The sequence below is a fragment of the Betta splendens genome, chromosome 12 (assembly GCF_900634795.4).
Source record: "Betta splendens chromosome 12, fBetSpl5.4, whole genome shotgun sequence".
Taxonomy (NCBI): domain Eukaryota; kingdom Metazoa; phylum Chordata; class Actinopteri; order Anabantiformes; family Osphronemidae; genus Betta; species Betta splendens.
The window spans coordinates 12,140,483-12,163,066 of NC_040892.2; the positions used below are offsets into that span (position 1 = coordinate 12,140,483).

General features: G+C 46.8%; 2 protein-coding genes and 1 pseudogene across 2 annotated transcripts in view; all 3 read right to left on the reverse strand.

The window, feature by feature from the left end:
• Positions 1–22,584, reverse strand: part of LOC114867074 (tripartite motif-containing protein 16-like) — a 60,112-nt gene that overhangs the window by 35,302 nt on the left and 2,226 nt on the right. The window lies entirely within an intron of this gene.
• On the reverse strand, positions 3,037–14,324 carry LOC114867303 (tripartite motif-containing protein 16-like; annotated as a pseudogene).
• Positions 19,167–22,469, reverse strand: LOC121202645 (tripartite motif-containing protein 16-like). The gene has a single exon (XM_041073173.2). The coding sequence runs from the start codon at positions 21,204–21,206 to the stop codon at positions 19,539–19,541; it is 1,668 nt and encodes a 555-aa protein (XP_040929107.1). The 5' UTR covers positions 21,207–22,469; the 3' UTR covers positions 19,167–19,538.

The window sequence follows — 22,584 nt, forward strand, 5'->3', positions numbered from 1 at the left end:
CTGTCACGCAATTCTGTTTTTTTTTTTTTGTCAGACGCCTCTTCGCGCCAGTGACGTTGGCGCTGCTCCAGTGAGTTAGCAAACGAACTCAGTTATCTTATTTCCCATCTCTCAAGATGGAGGAGAATTATATAAGTCAAAGCTAGACTTTCAGTCAAAACAAAACTCATAATCGATGGAAGACCAACGCCGGAGCTTAAAGGTTTGCTTCGAACTACGAGACAGAGGACGAGTTGCTCCTTTCAAGACTGGCTGTGCTGCCACAAACCGACTGTACTGTGTTCAACCTGTGATAACGTCTGGATTAACGGGATATTGTGTCATGAAAAATATTAGCGTCCACAATGAAAAGGTAAAGAAAAACAACAAAGTTACAGAGCTTTTTGTGGCGAAGGACAGGCGCATGGACTTTACTTACAAATAAAACTAGGACCACAAATGGTTTTGTTTTCTAAAAAATAACTGATGAAACCAACTTAGATGTTTACGCCAAGTCAGAGTCTTGTGTTGTCTTGCAGTTCTGTGTTAACTACAAGTACGAGTGCTGTGTTAACTTAATAAGGCAGAAGTCCTGTTTTAACCAAATTATTATTATTATTATTATCATATTTTATGATTGCGGCAGACTATACAGGACCACAAAATTAACATGTTGATATAATGTTCGCAAGTATTTGTTTACAAACACACTTTACATTGTTATACACACAATAAAACTACACACATCTACAAGAATCAAAGACCACTAATTAATAATAATTCCATGAATAAATAATGTAAGTAAAGTGGGTAGCACAATTGCCTCATAGCTAGAAGGTCCTGGGTTCGATTCCCGGAGGTGGACCTGGTGCCTTTCTGTGTGGAGTTTGCATGTTCTCCCCGTGTTTGCGTGGGTTCTCTCCGGGTTCTCCGGCTTCCTCCCTTGGTCCAAAAATATGCATTATGTTGATTGGGCTCTCTCCATTGCCCTTAGGTGTGAGTGTGTGTGACTGGTTCTTTGTTTATGTGTTGCCCTGCGATGGACTGGAGACCTGTCCAGGGTCTACCCCGCCTCTCGCCCATAGCCAGCTGGAAAAGGCTCCAGCCCCCGCGACCCCACATACGGGATTAAGCGGAATATAAGCAGGTTGGCTGTCAGGTTACAAATAAATAAAGTCAGAAATCAGACATCATTCATTTCCTTGTTTCTCAGTCCACACAGCACCGTAGCTGAGCCAGTGAGGTTACAGAAGAACAAACGTTCCATAAGGATCTGTAGTAACGAATCGGGAACGAACTGCGGCGTGTGCTGCTCGCTACAGAGCCTGCTCGGCTCGGTGGTGACGTGACAAAACTATCTACTATCGAACACATAGCATAGGGCACATTATAACAAAGTACAATGTAATTTGCAAGTACTCACTCAATTAATTTACCACACCTTAAATTGTACAAAAATAACCTAAGAATTCTCTGATCGTTGAGTGCTCACATTACAGGACTAATTAACATTCATCTTACTTAACATACATTTTTTTTGCTTAACCTTTGTTGTACCGTTTATTTAAGGGACTAGCATAAGATACTCATCTCCATGCAGTTAGCATCATTGAAGCAAAACTTTTCCCAAAAAAGAGAACAATAAGCATGTGCAAAACGCTCAAACAAACTTCCTGGACTGAACAACAGTCTGGTTATTCACGCTAAAGTCGCTACCATCGCTACTTTTTCAGTGGGGTCATCAGGCGTCGTTCTTGACTTCTTTCCCGCCACAACTCTTCAGTCTTCTTTTACTCTCTCGTCTTCTCGGTGGCACCCCACCGCGGAGGGGGGGAAGACAGCGCCCTCAGCTGACCACAAGTGGAATTAATATTAACTCCGTTACACACGCTTAATGTTGCGACAAGAAGCAATACTCCTTCTCAATCCTCTGCACTGCTCAACATAACTTCCACTCACTGTATTCTAAAATTATTACACTGTTAAACTATTGCTTAACATTAAATAAATTTAACTGCAAAATAAAACAATGAAATGAGATTCTATAACTTAAAACAGGTACAGTATTGTGTAATATTTTATTTTAACCCTATGTTTTCAGCTGGGTTACACTTTCCTGGAAATAGAGGTAGAGATGGCGAAATCGAAGCCTCATGAATCACTGAGCAACTTTGACACAGCTGGGTAGAAATCGAAACGCTGCTCGAAACATCTGATACAGTTAGAAAGATATTGATCTGCTGCTTGTTTGTAAAAATTGCAACAAAGCAAACTGGCCTCAAAACCACACAGATAAGTGGTGGTTTAACGTCTGACAGTTCATGTTTTATTGTCAAATAAAAATGATTTGTCAAAGAAGGGTAATTGTGTTTCTTGTAGCCTTGATATGTCAAATATGTGTGATAGTGAAATGTTTGGATTACTGCGTTAGTGCTTCTGCGCGAGCGTCTGTCATTTTGTGACATCAAAGTTTTTTATTAAGAAAAAAAATGTTTTCCAAAGTACGGGGTTTTAGTCACGTAAGCCTGTCATTTCAAGCCATACCTCACTAGGACTCTGGTTTCACCTGCTCCTCTGCCTCAACCACCTCTGCTCATCAATCTTTGGTGGTCCAGAGGAATGCTCTTGGATTCCGGCCTGGGACATCCTGGATCAAATGCAAAATTTTTCCCATTACAGATCCATCCCTCATCACAAAGGCTCACCGAGCCCATTAAACTCCCTGGGCCATGTGGAGTCCACCCTAGTCCAGGGGGTTCTGTGACAGATCCAGCTCCATAGTCATGTTGTCCTGATTCCGGTTTTATTTTGGTACTTCATGTTTTGTATTAGTTTGTTCCTGTGTTATAGGAAAAAAAGGTTCTTTCTTATTCAATGCAGTTATTATATGATTCATGACTTATGTTCTGCAATTAATATCTTGTGTTTTGTTTTTCTTCTGTTTAATGTATTTGACATTTCACCTAGATTGTTCAATGGTTGTCTCTGCCTGATAGACTCTGGACTCTAGCTCCCAAACTGTGGTGGAAATTTCCCAAAAAGAGGCAGATGAGAGACTTGTGTTTTGTGTGATTTATTACAAAAATAAAGGAAAATAAAAATAATGGGGAAAGCAAATCAAAATCATGGATGTTGATTGTGCACATCAACAAACCAAAAACCAGCTGGGAGATCAGTGCACACACCACGAAGGTGTGATGCAAAGAGCCCACGATCTTCAAGTTGCTTCTGCCTTTTAACCCCTTTCTCTGGCTCTGGTGGAATGTCTCTCTGCACCAATAGAATAGTTTGTGCCACCTTATCTCGCTGTGAGTGAGAATGTTTGCTTTCTCACTTCTGCATCGTCATGTCTTGTTATCCAAAGGAAGGAACACCGAGCTTCCAAGACAAGATGCATTGGCTTTAACAGCCTTGGGTCTGGTGGGGAGTCAGATAGAATGGAGCCAGAGTCCGGGTGTAAAAGACAAACATATATCATGAGCTATTAGTCAGTGAAATAGAACATCAGATGTTTAGACTTGATGTACGACAGGGCACAAGAGATTAGTTGTTTGTGTAAGACTGTTCAGTGTTGCACCTAACCAGTACATGACGACTGTGTTGGATAAGAAAAAGCACAAAGGCACAATTTTTCCATTACAAGTAAAAGTAGGTGATGGAAAAACAATAAAGGAAAGGAAAAGTGGAAGGAAAGTGATGAGCTTGATGAGCACTTCGTAGACTGTGCAGTGAGTGACATTAAAGTGATAATAAACATTTTTTTTTTGTTCTGTCCAGCAGTTTAGCAAGCAGCATATATTACACTGAATGCCATATTGTGATGGACAGCTTTGCTTTAACAAGAAGAGTATATATAGAATATATATACTCTTCCTGATTTATGGTTTATTTAATGGTTTATTTAGCTAATCCAAAATGTGTGTGATGTTGCTGTGTTGGTGGACAGGTTAGGTTTCTGCTTTAGGGTGTGTATGCGGGAGGGTGGGGGGGGTAAGGGGTGCAACCAGCTGCTGAAACCAAGCAAATCTGTTGAGTAAACAATCGGAGCAAAAAAAAAAAAAGAAGAAGAAGCAGGGATGTACCTTAGGCTAACACATTCATAACTAAACAACTTTTGTACTGTGGTTTACCTTGGAGATTAATGCTAATACCAATAATAGTGCTAAGGTATGTGCACATACTCATACAAACATATACATACAATTTACATACATATGTGCATTATTACAGTATACATATCCCATACTACTTAATAAAAGTCATGACATACAACACCACAAATTCCATATTCACACATTATTGATATTGGTAGTGATAAGTATCAATAATACTTACAGTTGGATTTGGAAAGTGTCCCACTACAAGGTTAGTAAAGCTGTAGCTTAACATTATTCACCCAAAGGGTGAGGCAGACGTTGGTGCATGAACAATGCCACTTGTGGAAGCCAGGGTGATGTGAGGGGTTCAGCCACTACGCCCATCCAGTAAGCAGAGGAAGGAATCCTAGCAGCCAGGGAGCCCACACACCTTCAGTTCCAGGAGGGCAGGTGTTGCGACCCAAGCCGCCCACACAGAGCCCCCCAGGCAGAGCTGCAGCAGCCACAGAGACAGCACCCGAGGCCAGAGTGGGCCACCGGGGATCAACGCTGTTCGCCCCATGAGAACCAGGGGCAAACACTCCCCCCGGCGGGAGGGTGGGCCTGAAAGAGTAGAGCCCGAGGACCCACGGTCCGTAGGGAGCCCGCTAGGAGATGCCCCCGCGCCCAGAGTGGGGCCCGCCCCCAGTCCACCACCCCCACACGAGCGGAGCGGGGCCGACCCCATCAGCCCGACCTCATCCCCTGGCGCCACCGCGGCCTGCAGCAATTGGTGGGGTCAGCAGAAAAGAGACCACCCAGGCAGACGATCATCGTACCCCGGGCGGAAAACCGGACCCCCCACACTTCAACCGCACCACACGCATAAAAACTCACACAAACACAGACGCATACACCCACCCACATGTGCAACACACATCATCACATCAACACACACACCATAGACTCTCTCACAACAAACTAGTCAATCATACGTGAACCAATGCACTCTCAGATACATTCTCGCACCCACACCATTCGCTTGATCAAATTCGTGGGGAGGGTAGGTCTCCGGCCTGCCGTCCATGTGGCCCCAGGCAGGAACCGCAGCTCCTCCCGAGCCCCGACCAACCCCCCCAACCCGGGGGAGGCAGAGGGCAGCAGAAAAAGGCACCCCAGAACCCTGCAACCTAGCTTGGACGTGAGTGTGTGGAACTAAAGTGCACTGAAGGTGGGTGACACCTCCAGGAGCACAACCGCTGGCTGACGGTGTGTCCCCCAGACAGTGCCCCCCCTCGCCCTAAATGTCTTTTTGCAGTTAAAACTGGGTGGTGATCTCTCCACCAGGGCCAGTGGGCGAGGCCACAACTGGCCTCGGCCCCAGGCCCCAGTGAAGGAGCCCACCCCCGGCCCTAAATGTATGTGTATGTGGCTAAGTATTAGGAACTTTGGGAGATACCCAATTCTCCGAGGGGTCCAGCAGACAGAGCCATCAATGGGAAGTCTACTGGCCCCCCCGGAAGGAGCCCCCAGATTCCTGGACAAGTGTGTATGACTAATGCAATGTGATAATAAACATTTAACTGAAACATCTGTGAGACAGAATGAGTTTGAAGATTGCATGCAAAGTTATAACATTCAGTGACTCCAGGATGTCTGTGATGTTTTTATCAGCCGAGCCAGCTTCAGGTCACTTAGGTGAGTCAGACGGACAGGATCATTTGTTGAGCTGTCGTTTAACAGAATGGTAAAATGGTTGATTGTTTTCCGCAGGATAAAGTACTTATTTATATATATTTAATCAGTTAATCATTGAAACATTGTTGGAATTTATTTTGCTGATCAACTGTAACCTTGTTAGCTGTGCTGTGGCCTTGAAGGTTTCTCCCTTCTGCTCTGCAAGAAATAGGGAGTACCGGTCTGCAGCATCCTTATATGCGCCCAATGCTTGCTTTGTGCAGAAAAAATTGCACTATGCATATATTTTCCACTAAACCCGCTGCAATATTCATGTTACATCCACAATGTCTGACACTCAAGACACGACATATTGATGATTAATTGATTAAGAAAAAGCATTGTGACATCTGCTCCATTAAACAGTTCTATGTCTTCATTTCATTTCATTTCATGAGCCACAGGCCTCAGAACAAGCTTCTTGGTGGTTTCAGTCCTGCTGCATGTCACAGTCAAGGCCCACTGTCCCACTAAACTGATGGAAGAGCAGTGATGTCACGTGTGATGATGACAGTTCTTCATCGTCAACAAGCAAAGTGGGAAACTCTGAATGAAGACTAATAAAGCCTACTTTAGTTTTTACAAATAACAAATCAAACAACAACTGGAGCCACTGTGACTGATTCAGCCTTCAGGTCTTATTGATGCTGCTCCTCTACCTGAGCTCACACAGTTTAACAGAGTTGTCATACCCATAAACACTGAGACCAGCGTAGAGAGGCTCAGTGAACGTGGTCTGGACTCTGTGGAGGAGGTGTCAGAGACGCTGTAGAAGGACAGAGTCCCTGCACGTTTATCCAGAAACACTCCTATTCTGGTGGAGGGGGGGCCTGGGATGAACACAGTGCTTCCATTGTGCATGATTTTGTATTGAGTGTCTAATAGGGCTATAGCCCAAGAGATGTCTTCGTATCCAAATAAATTTTCACCATGTGTTCTTCTGATATTTTTATAGGTAACAGCCACTATAGTTCTGATTTTGTCCTGCTCTATTTGCACTTCCCAGTAATGACGTCCCATCAGTCTCTGTGCTCCAAGGACCTGCTGCTTTTCAATGAATCTGTCTCGATGATGAGGATAAACCAGCTTTTGTTTCATCACTGTTGCTTTTCTGTTTCCTTCAGATAACAACAGCTGATTGTGTGCCGTGTTTGGATCCAGCGTCATTTGTTGTGAGTACTGGAGGAATTCAGACCGGGTCCTGGGTTCTGCTCGTGGCTTTAAAGCTTCCTGTTCAACCTCCAGCAGTGAGACTTTGGTCCATTCCTCATTGAGGACGTCCTGTATTTTATCTGTGGCTGCTGCCACAGCTGCTAACACGTGGTCAAAGTAGCTCACAGACTGGATGCTAATGCTGTGAGGGTCAGTGGAGTCCATGGGATTCAGCAGCGCAGGGCAGTGGTGCAGAAACTGGATGGGGTCTTGTGTGTGTGAGAGCTGCTGCAGCTCAGCTTCTCTGCTCTTCATCTCAGCGAGCTCCTCTTCCAGCTTCTTTTGAGACTCTTTTAATCTCTTCACCAGACTTGTCTGCTGAGACCTGATCTGCTGCTTCACATCTGAGCATTTGTCCTGAACTAGTTGGATCAGACGTGTGAAGATCTTCTCACTGCTGCGTTCTGCTTCATCAGCGGATTGATTGATGGTCTCCACCTCCTGCTGCAGCTTCTTGATGTCTCCTTCTCTGTCCTTGATCTTCTGCTGAATTGTTTGCTGGTTCTTGCTGAGCTCCTTCTGCTTCTCAGTCCTCTCTGCTGCAGCTGAGACGGTGTCGTGGCCTTTATGTTCATCCATGGAGCAGAGGTAACAGATACACTGCTGATCAGTGCGGCAGAAAACCTTCATTACCTCGTTGTGACGTGTACAGATGTTCTCCTGAAGCTTCTTACACGGGTCGACCAGCTGGTGCTTCTCAAAGGCTGGAGACTCATAGTGAGGCTGGAGGTGTTGGTCACAGTACGACACCAGACACTGGAGACAGGACTTGGTGGCTTTTAGCTTCCTACCAGTGCAGGAATCACAGGCCACGTCTTGATGTGTGGCATAGCAGAGAGCAGCTGGAGCAGCCTGGAGTCCAGTCCTCTTCAGATCCTCCACTAAATCTGCCAACAGGGTGTTTTTCACCAGAGCAGGTCTCGGTGTAAACGCCTGTCTGCACTGAGGACAGCTGTTTCCTTTGTGACCCTCTGCGTCCCAGTAGGTTCTGATGCAGCTCAAACAGTAACTGTGTCCACAGGGAATAGTGACTGGATCCTTTAATAGATCCAGACAAACTGAGCAGCACAGTTTATCCTGATCCACTTGAATTCCTTTTTGAGCCATTTCACCTCTCAAACACAAAAACTAATCAGTAATTCAGTGTCTGCTCTTCATACGCACAAAAAGCTCAGCTTTGGTAACTTCTCTTTCACTTTCTCTTCTATTTCCTGTTAATCATGTGGCCGTAACAGGATTGGCTCTACTGTTATCAGAGGGAGGAGCAACTGGTTTGGGTCCCAGGAAGAGGCGCTAATAAAATGCTTCCATATTTTGGTTATTAATATTTTATTCTAATATTTTACTAGTGAGAGTGAGAGTAGACACCAAACCTCATGAGGCCTGTCACAGAGGTTCAGATGAGCTTAATTACTAAAATGACATGATCACAGGTTCAGTATCATTTTGAACTTGTAGGTCTTCTTTTGCACCAAGCAGAGGAGAGACACTGAAGGTCAAACTCAAGGTGCGGTTTGGTTCAGACATGAAGGACAATATTGTCATATTGAGGTGAGAGGTGAAGCAGGTGAATGCCTCTGGAGTCTGTGGTAATACATGTGTTTCACCACCAGGTGGCGGCCTCAGATTAGCTTTCTGATTCTGACTGCTCGTCTTGGGACTGTGGAGTAAGAACCATTTTGGTTGAGGTTCTTGTGGTTTTAATTGATTTCTGGTATTGAGTCAAAGTCGTGACACAACGCAGAGCAAGAGAAACTTAAAACTCACTGTTTCAATAGGTTTGAGAGGATAATGGGAAAGAGCGTCTTAGATAACTGTCAAATCCTATATACGTAGGAACCAGTGGCCATGAGACTCGGAGCTTGCGACTCGACGCTGAAATTGCAGCCTGCCATGGCCCCTGGAGCCATGGAGCCCTGGCCCCTCTGAAGTGGGGCCACTTAGTCCATGTATGGACTAAAGCATCCATGCCCAAAGGTGCCTTTGAGTTCGAGAGTAAGAAGAACATCGGACAGTGAGTGTTGTCCGGAGAGGCAAAAAGATCTATTGTGGCCCAACTGAAGCACTCCTAGATCCGCTGCACTACTTGTGGATGAAGCCTTCATTCCCCATACAGAGGGTTACCTCTCGACAGTGGATCCTCTCCCTTGTTCAACACTCTGGGCATGTGTGTTGCAAGAACTGACAAAAACCTGGTGCTGCGCCACAGGATTATGAACTTGTGTACTGTAAATCCTGACACCAATGTGTCACAGCTCATGTCATTCAGTCACTGTTGTGGTTCATTTACGGTTTTATTTTGGTATCACTTCCTGCCCAGCACTCATACCCAGTTAATCCAGCTTTACTTCCGCTTCTAGTTAACTCACCTGTGCATCATTAGTAATCTAATCACCTGTATTTGAACACCTCCTCTTGCCATAGCTCCTTGCCAGATTGTTGTCGTTCTCATGACCAACACCCCAGTGTTACCTTGCACCTTGTTATCGTGTATGACCCAGCCTTGTTACCTTGCCTTCTCTCTAGTCCAGCCTTTGACAGTCCTGAGCCGTAAGTCTGACCATTGCCTGTTTATTGACCTCGTCTTTGCCTACTCCCTGTCGGATCCAGTTTTTTGCCTGCCTCGTGTATGACCATTGTCTGCCTGACCTCGGAAAATTAAACTACTGTTCTTAACTAAGCCTACGTTGTGCATTTGCCCATTATCTGAACTCCGCTGAGGCAGCGTCCGACCCAGTCACCAAAGAGAACCTTTTCCGTGAAGTGACCGCGGCCATTATCAGAAAGCCTGCACTGCGTGAGCCCCTGGGATTTACTGAGCCACAGTCAGAGCCTGCCTCAGCTCCTGCGTCTCAGTCTGCACCGGTTCCTGCGTCAAAGCCTGCATCGGTTCCGGCGTCACAGTTCGGATCGGTCCCTGGATCACAGTCTGCATCGGTTCCTGCGTCACAGTCTACACCTCAGTCTGCGCCTCTGTCTGCACCCAGCCCTTACTTGGCCTCAGTACAGCCACCTGGCCCAGTCCAAGCTCCAGCTCAGCCACGTCCCGCTCAAGCTCCAGCTTTGTGCCAGCCAGTGTGCACCTCACGCCACCCAAGCCAGGCCTCAGCCTCTGTCGGCCCCCGAAGAGGCCGTTCCTGCTCTCCTCGCCACCACCCTCCCTGAGGGAGTATATTGACTTCCCCGTTATGGACTTCCTCTCATGGACTCTGTTCTCCGCAACTAATTTCTTGTGTTTTGATCCTTTTGTGTTTTGTCCTGGCCCCCTCTAGTCCTTCCTTCACCCATCTTGCTTGGTTGTGTTTTTTTTTCTCTCTTGTTTTTGGTTGTCTAGGAATCCGCCCAAGACGGGGGGTTCTGTCACAGCTCATGTCATTCAATCACTGTTTTTGGTTAATTTCCGGTTTTGTTTTTGTGTTTTATCATGTTTTATTACACAATGTTTTTCAACAGGGTTAAGGCCTCCTCCATACATTTGCTGAACACTCTTGATGCTAGCGAGAGGCCAAATGGGATGGTTTGATACTCGTAGGCAGTGCCTCGATACGCAAACCTGAGATACTTCCTGTGTGGCGGGTAGACAGCAATGTGAAAATAAGGGTCACTGACAGATCGATCACAACAAACTAATCGTTTGGGCGAATTGCACGAATACAGTACCTGTTGCCGTAGCCACTGTTATCATTTCCTGTTTTATTTTGTAATACTTCCAGGTTCTGTTCATTACATGTCTAGGGCAAGCTTTATTTCCGGTCACATATCCATCAGCTGTTGGTAATCATCAATTTAGACAGGGTATTTAACATCCAGTACTCACCTCAGACGTCCGCCAGATTGTCGTTGAATTACTTCCGCTTTCCAGCATTGTTTCTAGTCCAGTCCACTTGTACCTTAGCCGAGCTATCCTGTTGCCGACACTGCCTGTCTGACCATCAAAGACCAGCTTTTGCCTGCTCTTTGAACGGAACCTTGTAACGTGAGTCTGTGACTGTACTGTACCTGTGCTTGGAATCCACTGTGGAATTCGCTGTGTACGTACCTGCTGGTTTCCATCACCGTGCACGTGGGTCCGCTTTGTCAACACACCTGCCAGCCCTGACACTTCGTAAGTGTTTGTTTAACACACGCAGATCCAGAATGGGCCATAATGATCTGACGCTCTTCTTCGTGACGAGAAAATATGGCATGTTTGTGTAACAGGGAATTTATTTTGTCTTCTAAGACGTGAGCAAAATACCCTCGCTACACTGAGAATAACAGAGAAATTGTATCTTCTACTGCGCATGCGCGCCATTAACCAGTCTGCACAGGCAGGGGGCCGTGTGCGTCGCACGTGGATGACGTCACCGCAAGTGCTTGTATAACACACGCAGATGGGCCGTACTAACCTGCCACCCTTCTTCAGGACGTAACGTCAAATAAGTGTTGTTCAGATTGTTATATTCGGTCATTACTCTTATATACATGTATGTTGATACTTTTAGGTCCCAGACACTGTTTTTCTTTTACTGATCAATACAGCTTGAACTTGTACAAAGCAAGCTAACTTCAGTTACGTGTTTGTGTCCTATGCACTTAGGTACAGGAGAGAGGACAGACATTTACCCTGGTGTGCGTTGTTTTTTTGTTCTGTTATCGGGCATATGAACGTTTATTTTGTTAATTGCAGCGCACCCCTGTCTCCCTCGGGGACGCACACATATGAGCTAAGCCCCTTTCTGTCATGACTCCGGTGGAAGAGGTACAGGAGAGAGGGCAGACATTTACCCTGGTGTGGATTGTTGTTTTGTTCTATTATCAGAGTAAACTGGACGATCGTGAATCCTGGCTGTGAGTCGGTCCTAATAAAGTCTACACAATGCAGAAAGCCACACCACCACTGCTGCAAATAAATGTTTACCCCATGGCCTAGAGTTCACTGGCCTGGCTTCCTGGTTGGGCTGCTGATTGGACTCTCCCTCTTTTTCCAAAAGATTTGTGTCCAGGAGGTCAGAGCTGGCATTGCAGTCTGCCTGAACCGGGTTCATGCTCTTCGCAGTTGAGGAGCTCCTCCTCTCCTCAGCGGAGACATGAGAGGGGATTCAACATCCATCATGTCCGCCCAGCTCTTTTTAGCTTGTAGAGAATGGCTGTTGATCGTGGTCGTAGGGATGGTAGTTCACAGGCACGGGTCCTGATTGTTAGCCCCTGCTACTCTCAGCCTGCTTTCTATCCAGAAAGTGTGGCAAGTAGTGGTTCCCCAGAAGTTTCGTCCCCAAATCCTGTGTCTTGCCCACGACCATTCCTCGGGCCATTTGGGAATCCAGAAAATGTACAACCGCGTACTGCGTTATTTTTTTTGGCCTGGTCTAAAGTCAGACGATACTCTATTTTGACGTACATGTCACGTTTGCCAGTTGTTGGGGAAGCCGAATCAGAATATTCCCTTTGCGCCCCACCCCTGTGGTCGGGACACCAGTACTTAGCTCAACGCCCCTACGTTCTTTGAAGGCTAAGGCAATAGTCAAAGTCCTAGTTAATTTTTTCTCCACCTTCGGTCTCCCAAAAGTTATCCAGACGGATCAAAGCACAAACTTTAATTCGAAGTTGTTTGCGCAAGTGCTGAAGTCGCTCTCCGTTCAGCACCGCACCTTGAGCGGTTGCATCAAACATTGAAGTCCATGCTAAAGAAATACTGCTGGGAGTCCGGGCGAGAGTGGGATGAGGGCTTGCCGTTTCTTCTCCTCGCAGCCCGTGAAAGTGTGCAGGAGTCCACCGGCTTCAGTCCAGCGGAGTTGGCTTTTGCTCATACAGTGTGGGAACCCCTACGGCTGCTGAAGGAGAAATATCTATCGGACATTCCCACTTCCAGTAAAAATGTACTTGATTATGTTAGCGCGTTTTGAAAACGCTTACATAAAGCTTGTGAGTGTGCACACCTCTCGTTGGCGGCGTCACAGGGGAAAATTAAAGTGTAATTACACATTCATAACTGCCCGTTTTTGCACAGATTTCCGCAAGTTAAACGTCGTAACAAAGCCTGATTCATATCCACTGCCTTGCATGGTGGATTGTGGGATTGTTGGTTCCCCTCGGTTCGTGTCCAAGTTAGATTTGTTAAAAGGATACTGGCAAGTTCCTTTAACGGCGCGCGCCTCAGCAGTCTCAGCTTTTGTGACCCCTGATGGCTTCTACCAGTATACGGTGATGCCCTATGGTATTGCGCATTATTTTTGAGAGACTTTGCTTATGCTCAACTTGGCGAAGTGTGAATTTGGAAAAGCTATGGTGACGTATTTAGGGAAGGAGGTTGGTCAGGGGCAGGTGCACGCACTGTCAGCCAGGATCCCGGCCATCCTGGACTATTCAGTACCCACATGCCAACGCACGCTCCGCCATTTTTTTGGGCATGGCAGGGTACTATCATGGGTTCTGCAAAAACTTTGCGGACGTGGTGGCGCCCCTTACAGACTTCACGAGCACCACTAAGTTGTTTGTCTGGACGCCTCTATGTCAGAGCGCTTTTGAATCCTCCGAAGCGCTTCTTTGTAGTACGCCGGTCTGTTGGCTGCTCCTGTGTTTACACGCCCCTTTAAATTGGAGGTGGATGCAAGTGCCTGTGGGGCGAGTGCTGTGTTATTGCAAGAGGATGAGCAGGGTATTGATCATCCCATTTGTTACTTACTCTAGGAAGTTTAATAAGCACCAGACACGTTATAACACCACTGAGAAGGAGGCACTGTCACTGCTTTCAAAGTGTACCTTAAATCCAGCTCCCAACCAATCGTGGTGTACACGGATCACAATCCCCTGGTTTTTCTAGCACAAATGCGGAACTCAAACCAGCGATTGATTAGGTGGTCTCTGCTGATCCAAGACGTCCACATGGAGATGCGGCAGAAAAAGGGCTTGTTAAATGTGATGGCCGATGCGTCCCGCCCGTGATACAAACCTTTCCTTTGGGAAGGTTTATTTTTTTAGGAGGGGGGGGTGTTACGGACCTTGGGGTCCGTTTGTGTCTGTGTCTGTGTCTGCATCTACGTGTCTGCGTGAATGAGTGCGCGGTGAGTGCGAGTATGCGTAGGTGCGTCGGGGTGTGGTTACAGATGACGGGCAAGTTGGTGGTTGGACGATGGAGCGGCAGACGGTTTCCACCATTGGACAAGGCGGCGGAGGAAGGGAGGTTCATTGGTCGAGGCAGCGTTGTTGCAGGATAAAGGGACGAAGAGCGGGACCAGCAGCCCCCCCTCCCAAACGACAAGAGATGACAGCTTGAGTTTTGCCAGAGAATTGACCGTTCAGAGTACTCTATTAACTGGACCAAATCTATAGTGCTACCGCTTAACCTTAAGGTGACTAACATCTCCTCTACCACACTCCATTCAGGAAACATTAAATACTTGGGCATTGAATTGTCGTCTAGGCTATCAGAGCTTATTGATCTAAACTACAATCCATTATTAAAACAAATAGAAGCCAACCTCAAAAGATGGCAGTCCATACCCATTTCACTTATGGGAAGAATTGCCACCATAAAAATGATGATCCTGCCAAAAATTAATTACATATTTTCAATGATTCCAACTCAGCCAGCCCAGGCGTGGTTTAAGACATTAGACTCTTACATCTCACAGTTTTTGTGGAAAACCAAGCCACCACGAATTAGTTTAAAAACTCTTCAAAAATCCAGACGCTGCGGCGGCCTAGAACTACCTAACTTCCACCACTATTTTCTTGCCAATAGACTGAACCATGTCCACAAATGGATAAAACCCATGCCAGCAGACTCCTCCTGGATAGACATTGAACAAACATTTTGTGGAAATATTAAAGTTGCAGATCTGCCCTTTATCAGCACCAAAATCAAACATCATAGTTGTTACCAGAACATTAGCATAAAAGCATCTCTGCAAGCCTGGTGGGAGTTTCTTAAAATTAATGGGTCTTCGCTTACACTTTGCCAAAACACACCTCTCTGGAACAATCCAGACATCATACAAAACAAAAAGGCAATACACTTTCCAACTTGGCATATCAAAGGGATAACACATCTGAAACATGTTTTCACAAGAGACAAGTTTACCTCTTTTGAAGAACTAGTGTCTCACTATGAAATCACTAGTGCCAATTTCTTAGAATACCAACAACTAAAGTCAATACTTAATGCAAAAAGTAAGAATACTGCCATCCACATGCAACCACCACCAGTAATAGAGCGATTTATTGATATATCAGGGAAAAGGACAGTATCCAAAATCTATATCTTAATTTCCAATGTAGACCAGACAGTGAGCCTTCCGATCTCTAAATGGGAAGCTGATCTCAATATCACCACTAATTACACATTCTGGAATAACATATGTTCTAATTTATTCAGAATGACAAAAAATACAAATTTACAACTAATACAATACAAAATTCTTCATAGAACTCACTATACAGGACAAAGGATGTTCCAAATGGGTCTCACAAACTCAAATATTTGCCCTCACTGTACAGATAACACAGCAGATAGATTCCTACATGCATTCTGGTCATGCTCACCTGTGCAGCAATTTTGGCAAAGAGTATGTGAACACCTGTCAACCCAGTTAAGCTGTCCAATCCCAGCAGGCCCTGCACTTTGTCTTCTAGGAGATCTAAGTGGGCTTGATCTAGAGACAAACTCATCACACACACTTCTTTCTGCCCTCTGTGTCGCAAAGAAAATCATCCTCATGAACTGGAAAACTAAAAAAAAATTAAGCATTACTCAATACCTGAACAGCTTGTTAGATTATACCACCTTAGACACATTGTCTGCTTCATCAAATCAATGACCAAAACTATACTCTGATTGATTCCATTTCCAGGTAAGGATGCGTGGGGCTCGGGTGCTGCGTCATGTCTGGCACAGTGGTGGGGGGGTGACTAGTGGTTGGTGGTGCCTGCCTGCCTAAAGAACCGGGACAACGGGTTGGTGGACTCAGGGCTGGCCGCAGGGGTCCCCTGCGGCGGGGGTGTGGTGGCTGCTGGGACCGGCGGCCCTGTACCGGGGTGGGACCATTTTGAGGGTTGGCGTGTGCCTGTCTCCGGGGAGCCGGAGGCGGGCCTCCCTGCCGGTGTGCGGGGGCGGACCTGGGGGTGGAGACCTGGGTAACCTGCGTCCGGGGGACTCCCTCTGGGGGTGCCTGCCTGTGCCCGGAGGGGTGTCTCTCCCCTGGGGCGCTGCCCCTGCTCGGGTGGGGCGCTGCCTGCCCTAGCGGTTCGACGCCCTCTGGTAACTGCTCGGGCCTGTTGCAGGGGGGGTTGGCGGACTACTCAGGCTAGAACCTTCATTGGGCCCTGGGCGGAGGCTGGCCCTCAATGCACAACCGCAGAGTATGTGTGTGGGTTTGAGTGTCACACTACACGGGGCATACTTGAGCGAGAGAATGGGTAAGTGTGAAAGAAGGGTGAGGATGGCTCTGGCTGTGCTGCGTGTGGCGCCTGGGCAGTAGTACTGCGGTCCCTGGGTCTCGGCTGTCCCTTCCTGGCTGGGGGTTGTGGGGGGTGGTGGGATAGGTAGCAGAGCCAGTCGGGAACCTGGCTCTGCGGACCCTGGAGCTCTGCTTCCCAACTACATTTCTCCGCATTCATCCACTTAGGTCTGCAAGGGGCGTCCTGCTGATGGAGGGACCGGGGCTACTGGGAAGTGGTTCCGTCCCTTCCAAGTGGGATGCTCTGCAGTTTTAATTGCATTAGTCATACACACTTGTCCAGGAATCTGGGGGCTCCTTCCGGGGGGGCCAGTAGACTTCCCATTGATGGCTCTGTCTGCTGGACCCGCCGGAGAATTGGGTATCTCCCAAAGTTCCTCATACTTAGCTACATACACATACATTTAGGGCCGGGGGTGGGCTCTTTCACTGGGGCCTGGGGCTGAGGCCAGTTGTGGCCTCGGCCACTGGCCCTGATGGAGAGATCACCACCCAGTTTTAACTGCAAAAAGACATTTAGGGCGAGGGGGGGCACTGTCCGGGGGACACACCGTCAGCCAGCGGTTGTGCTCCTGGAGGTGTCACCCACCTTCAGTGCACTTTAGTTCCACACACTCACGTCCAAGCTGGGTTGCAGGGTTCTGGGGTGCCTTTTTCTACTGCCCTCTGCCTCCCCCGGGTTGGGGGGGTTGGTCGGGGCTCGGGAGGAGCTGCGGTCCCTGCCTGGGGCCACATGGACGGCAGGCCGGAGACCTACCCTCCCCACGAATGTGTTCAAGCGAATGGTGTGGGTGGGAGAATGTATCTGAGAGTGCATTGGTTCACGTATGATTGACTAGTTTGTTGTGAGAGAGTCTATGGTGTGTGTGTGTGTTGATGTGATGATGTGTGTTGCACATGTGGGTGGGTGTATGCGTCTGTGTTTGTGTGAGTTGGTATGCGTGTGGTGCGGTTGAAGTGTGGGGGGTCCGGTTTTTTCGCCCGGGGTACGATGATCGTCTGCCTGGGTGGTCTCTTTTCTGCTGACCCCACCAATTGCTGGCCTTGTGCTGCAGGCCGCTGTAGCGCCAGGGGATGAGGTCGGGCCGATGGGGTAGGCCCCGCTCCGCCCGTGCGGGGGTGGTGGACTGGGGGCGGGCCCCACTCTGGGCGCGGGGGCATCTTCTGGCGGGCTCCCTACGGACCGTGGGTCCTCGGGCTCTACTCTTTCAGGCCGACCCTCCCGCCGGGGGGAGTGTTTGCCCCTGGTTCTCATGGGGCGGACAGCGTTGACCCCCGGTGGCCCACTCTGGCCTCGGGTGCTGTCTCTGTGGCTGCTGCAGCTCTGCCTGGGGGGCTCTGTGTGGGCGGCTTGGGTCGCAACACCTGCCCTCCTGGAACTGAAGGTGTGTGTGCTCCCTGGCTGCTAGGATTCATTCCTCTGCTTGCTGGATGGGCGTAGTGGCGGAGCCCCTCACATCACCCTGGCTTCCACAAGTGGCATTGTTCATGCACCAACGTCTGCCTCACCCTTTGGGTGAATAATGTTAAGCTACAGCCTTACTAACCTTGTAGTGGGACACTTTCCAAATCCAACTGTAAGTATTATTGATACTTATCACTACCAATATGAATAATGTGTGAATATGGAATTTGTGGTGTTGTATGCCATGACTTTTATTAAGTAGTATGGGATATGTATAATAATGCACATATGTATATTGTATGTATATGTTTGTATTAGTATGTGCACATACCTTAGCACTATTATTGGTATTAGTATTAATCTCCAAGGTAAACCACAGCACAAAAATTGTTTAGTTATGAATGTGTTAGCCTAAGGTACATCCATGCTTCTTATTTATTTATTTATTTTATTTATTTATTTATTTATTTTTGCTCCGATTGTTTACTTAACAGATTTGCTTGGTTTCAGCAGCTGGTTGCACCCCTTACCCCCCCTCCCCCCCACCCTCCCGCATACACACCCTAAAGCAGAAACCTAACCTGTCCACCAACACAGCAACATCACACACATTTTGGATTAGCTAAATAAAAGAAAAAAAAAAAAAAAAAAAAAAAAAAAAAAAGAGAATTGACCGTGTGACCAGTGTTTTTGTTTTCGTTACAATCGTGTGATTTGCGATTTGCCTGTTTCGCCAAACTGTAGGGGTGAGCTGCCTTTTTGTTTGATTGCTTTTCTCCTGTTTATTACGTAGGGAGTTAGGCTTAGTGAATGTCTGTTTGGTTCTGTTGTTTTCTTTTGTAATAGGACTTAAGATCCGGGGGGACTGTAGACATCGTTTGTTTGTTGTTTTGGCCTTGGCTCACCCCGAAGTCTTTTGTGGTTGTTTTTTGTTTTGCACTGTAAATACACTCTGACACTCACGAGTAGCTGGTTGGTTTGTAAATAAATTGTTGCACGGGAAATTGCTTGGCCCGTCTTTTGCTGGGTTTGATTGGGTGGAGAAAGTTATGTTATGTGCCCTACCTAGACAGGGCCGTAACAACTACTGGCATTAGGTTCCCACAGCAGCAAGGACCTGGGTTCAACTCCCAGGTGCCTTTGTGTAGACAGAGATATTTATCAGTCACTTTATGTCTTATATGTAAAATTAACTCTCAACTAAAAACTAGCAGCTTATTTTCTGATTAAGGGGCAGTAGGGGACAGACACAGAGGAAGTTGAACACGTCAAGGCACCTGTTTAAGGAGTCACCTTCTGACAAACATCACTGAAGAACAATAACATTTCAAGCAATTTATTCTGGGAACATATTCACGTTACATTAACAATTTCTGACTTACAGGACAAAATCTTTTGATGACTGATTGATTAAGGTGAAGCGTTGCTATAATTATGTTGAAGGTCCTATGATTTCCACGTGACATCTGCTCCATGAAACAGTTCCATGTCTTTATCACATGATTCCTGCACCACAGGCCTCAGAACAAGCTTCTTGGTGGTTTCATTTCCTTCCTTCCTTCTTGATGATCTAGTCAGTGCAGAGTGAGAAACTCTACAGAAACTAGAAACTTTAGGTTTTACAAATAATAATTTAAACAACTGGAGAAGCTGTGACTAATTCAGCCTTCAGGTCTCATTGATGCTGCTCCTCTACTTGAGCTCACACAGTTCAACAGACATGCCAAAACCAGAAACACTGAGACCAGCATAGAGAGGCTCAGTGAACGTGGTCTGGACTCTGTGGAGGAGAGTCATGGTGTCAGAGACGCGGTAGAAGGACAGAGTCCCTGCACCATGATCAAGAAACACTCCTATTCTGGAGGGGGAGTCTGAGGTGAACAGAACGCTTCTGTTGTGCTTGACTTCAAATGGAATCTTAGAATAGATTAAAGCCCAAGATCTGTTGTTGTATCCAAAAGCACTTTCACTTTGTGTTCTGCTAATGTTCTTGTATGTAACAGCCACTGTAGCTCTGTACACGTCCTGATCCATCAGAACCTCCCAGTAATGACGTCCTGTCAGGCTTTCTGCTCCCAGGACCTGCTGCTTTTCAATGAATCTGTCTGGGTGATGAGGATAAACCAGCTTTGGTTGCATCACTGTTGCTCTTCTGCTTCCTTCAGATAACATCAGCCAATTGTGTGCCGTGTTTGGATCCAGCGTCATTTTTTGTGAATACTGGAGGAATTCAGACCGGGTCCTGGGTTCGGCTCGTGGCTTTAAAGCTTCCTGTTCAACCTCCAGCAGTGAGACTTTGGTCCATTCCTCATTGAGGACGTCCAGTATTATATCTGTGGCTGCTGCCACAGCTGCTAACACGTGGTCAAAGTAGCTCACAGACTGGATGCTGATGCTGTGTGGGTCAGTGGAGTCCATGGGATTCAGCAGCGCAGAGCAGTGGTGCAGAAACTGGATGGGGTCTTGTGTGTGTGAGAGCTGCTGCAGCTCAGCTTCTCTGCTCTTCATCTCAGCGAGCTCCTCTTCCAGCTCCTTTTGAGACTCTTTTAATCTCTTCACCAGACTTGTCTGCTGGGAACTGATCTGCTGCTTCACATCTGAGCATCTGTCCTGAACTAGTTGGATCAGACGTGTGAAGATCTTCTCAGTGCTGCGTTCTGCTTCATCAGCGGATTGATTGATGGTCTCCACCTCCTGCTGCAGCTTCTTGATGTCTCCTTCTCTGTCCTTGATCTTCTGCTGAATTGTTTGCTGGTTCTTGCTGAGCTCCTTCTGCTTCTCAGTCCTCTCTGCTGCAGCTGAGACGGTGTCGTGGCCTTTATGTTCATCCATGGAGCAGAGGTAACAGATACACTGCTGATCAGTGCGGCAGAAAGCCTTCATCACCTCGTTGTGACGTGTACAGATGTTCTCCTGAAGCTTCTCACACGGGTCGACCAGCTGGTGCTTCTCAAAGGCTGGAGACTCATAGTGAGGCTGGAGGTGTTGGTCACAGTACGACACCAGACACTGGAGACAGGACTTGGTGGCTTTCAGTTTCCTACCAGTGCAGGAATCACAGGCCACGTCTTGATGTGTGGCATAGCAGAGAGCAGCTGGAGCAGCTTGGAGTCCAGTCCTCTTCAGATCCTCCACTAAATCTGCCAACAGGGTGTTTTTCACCAGAGCAGGTCTCGGTGTAAACGCCTGTCTGCACTGAGGACAGCTGTTTCCTTTGTGACCCTCTGCGTCCCAGTAGGTTCTGATGCAGCTCAAACAGTAACTGTGTCCACAGGGAATAGTGACTGGATCCTTTAATAGATCCAGACAAACGGAGCAGCACAGTTTGTCCTGATCCACTTGAATTCCTTGTTGAGCCATTTCACCTCTCAAACCCAAAAAGTAATCAGTAATTCAGTGTCTGCTCTTTATACACAGAAAAAACCTCTTTCACTTTCACTTCTATTTCCTGTTAATCATGTGGCTGTAACAGGATTGGCTCCCCTGGAAACAGAGGGAATAGCAACTGGTTTGGGTCCCAGGAAGAGGAGCTGATAAAAGGCTTCCATATTTTAATTATTAATATTTTACTAGTGAGAGCGAGAGTGGACACCAAACCTCATGAGGCCTGTCACTCAGAGGTTCAGATGAGCTTAAATACTAAAATGACATGATCACAGGATTAGTATCATTTTGAACCTGTAGGTCTTCTTTTTCACCAAGCAGAAGAGACACACTAAAGGTCAAACTTAAGTTGTGGTTTGGTTCAGACATGAAGGACAATATTCTCTTAGTGAGAGAATATTGAGGTGAGAGGTGAGGCATTATTCTGCCTCCGTCCGTGGTAATACATGTGTTTCAAAACCAGGTGGCGGCCTTACATTGGCTTTCTGTTGCTGACTGCTCGTTTTGGGACTGTGGAGTAAGAGCCATTTGGGTTGAGGCTCTTGAGGTTTTAATTGATTCCTGTTATTACCTGCACTACCTGTCTTGTCCATAGCCAGGAATGTAAATATAGATTAATCCATACTGTACATATGTCTTGCACAGACAGGCTACAACTGTAATGGTAAAAAGTACAACTGGCTAAAAATAAAGCTTTTATTTTTAAAATCCTGAGTTTAATGACATTAAACAGTCGCTGTGTGACTTGACCCCAGTAACGGTGCTCACGCCTTTCTATGAGCTTATTCAGACAAGAACTGGAGACAAGATCACCGTCTGCAGCAGAATCACATCAACATCAGCAGGGATAGGATACGGTTCCTCCTAAGGTTCCTCCCCTGTCAAGTGCAAGATCCTCTAAACTCTGCCACCACAAAATCCCGGGGGGTGGAGAGATGGTGAGTAGAGGGTGCAAAATCATTATCTCTCCTAGAATGCCAACTTGGCTGCTCGCGACAGTTGGGCATTCGCACCTTCCATCTGCCCTCAACCATGGAAGCCACAGCCCTGGACGGACACCACTTATGGAAAGTCATTCACCGCATCATTAACCATGATTTTTTTTTTTTTGAGACACACAGATTTACTTCCACACTGTGGAAGTCCACTGGTCCTGGGTTACACCTGGCTAACTCTCCAGCTGTCTTCGTCCAGCGGTTCCAGTTAGCTTTTCCAACTTTTCATTCATCATCATCATCATCATCATCATCATCATCATCATCATCATCATCATCATCATCATCATTTTTATTTATAAAACACTTTTAAAACACTAAAGACTGACCAAAGTGCTTAACAATAAAATAAAATGAAC

What these genes read in the sequence shown, in the direction of transcription:
- LOC121202645 (XM_041073173.2), bottom strand. Translation starts at nt 21,206, where the DNA reads ATGGCTCAACAAGGAATTCAAGTGGATCAGGACAAACTGTGCTGCTCC.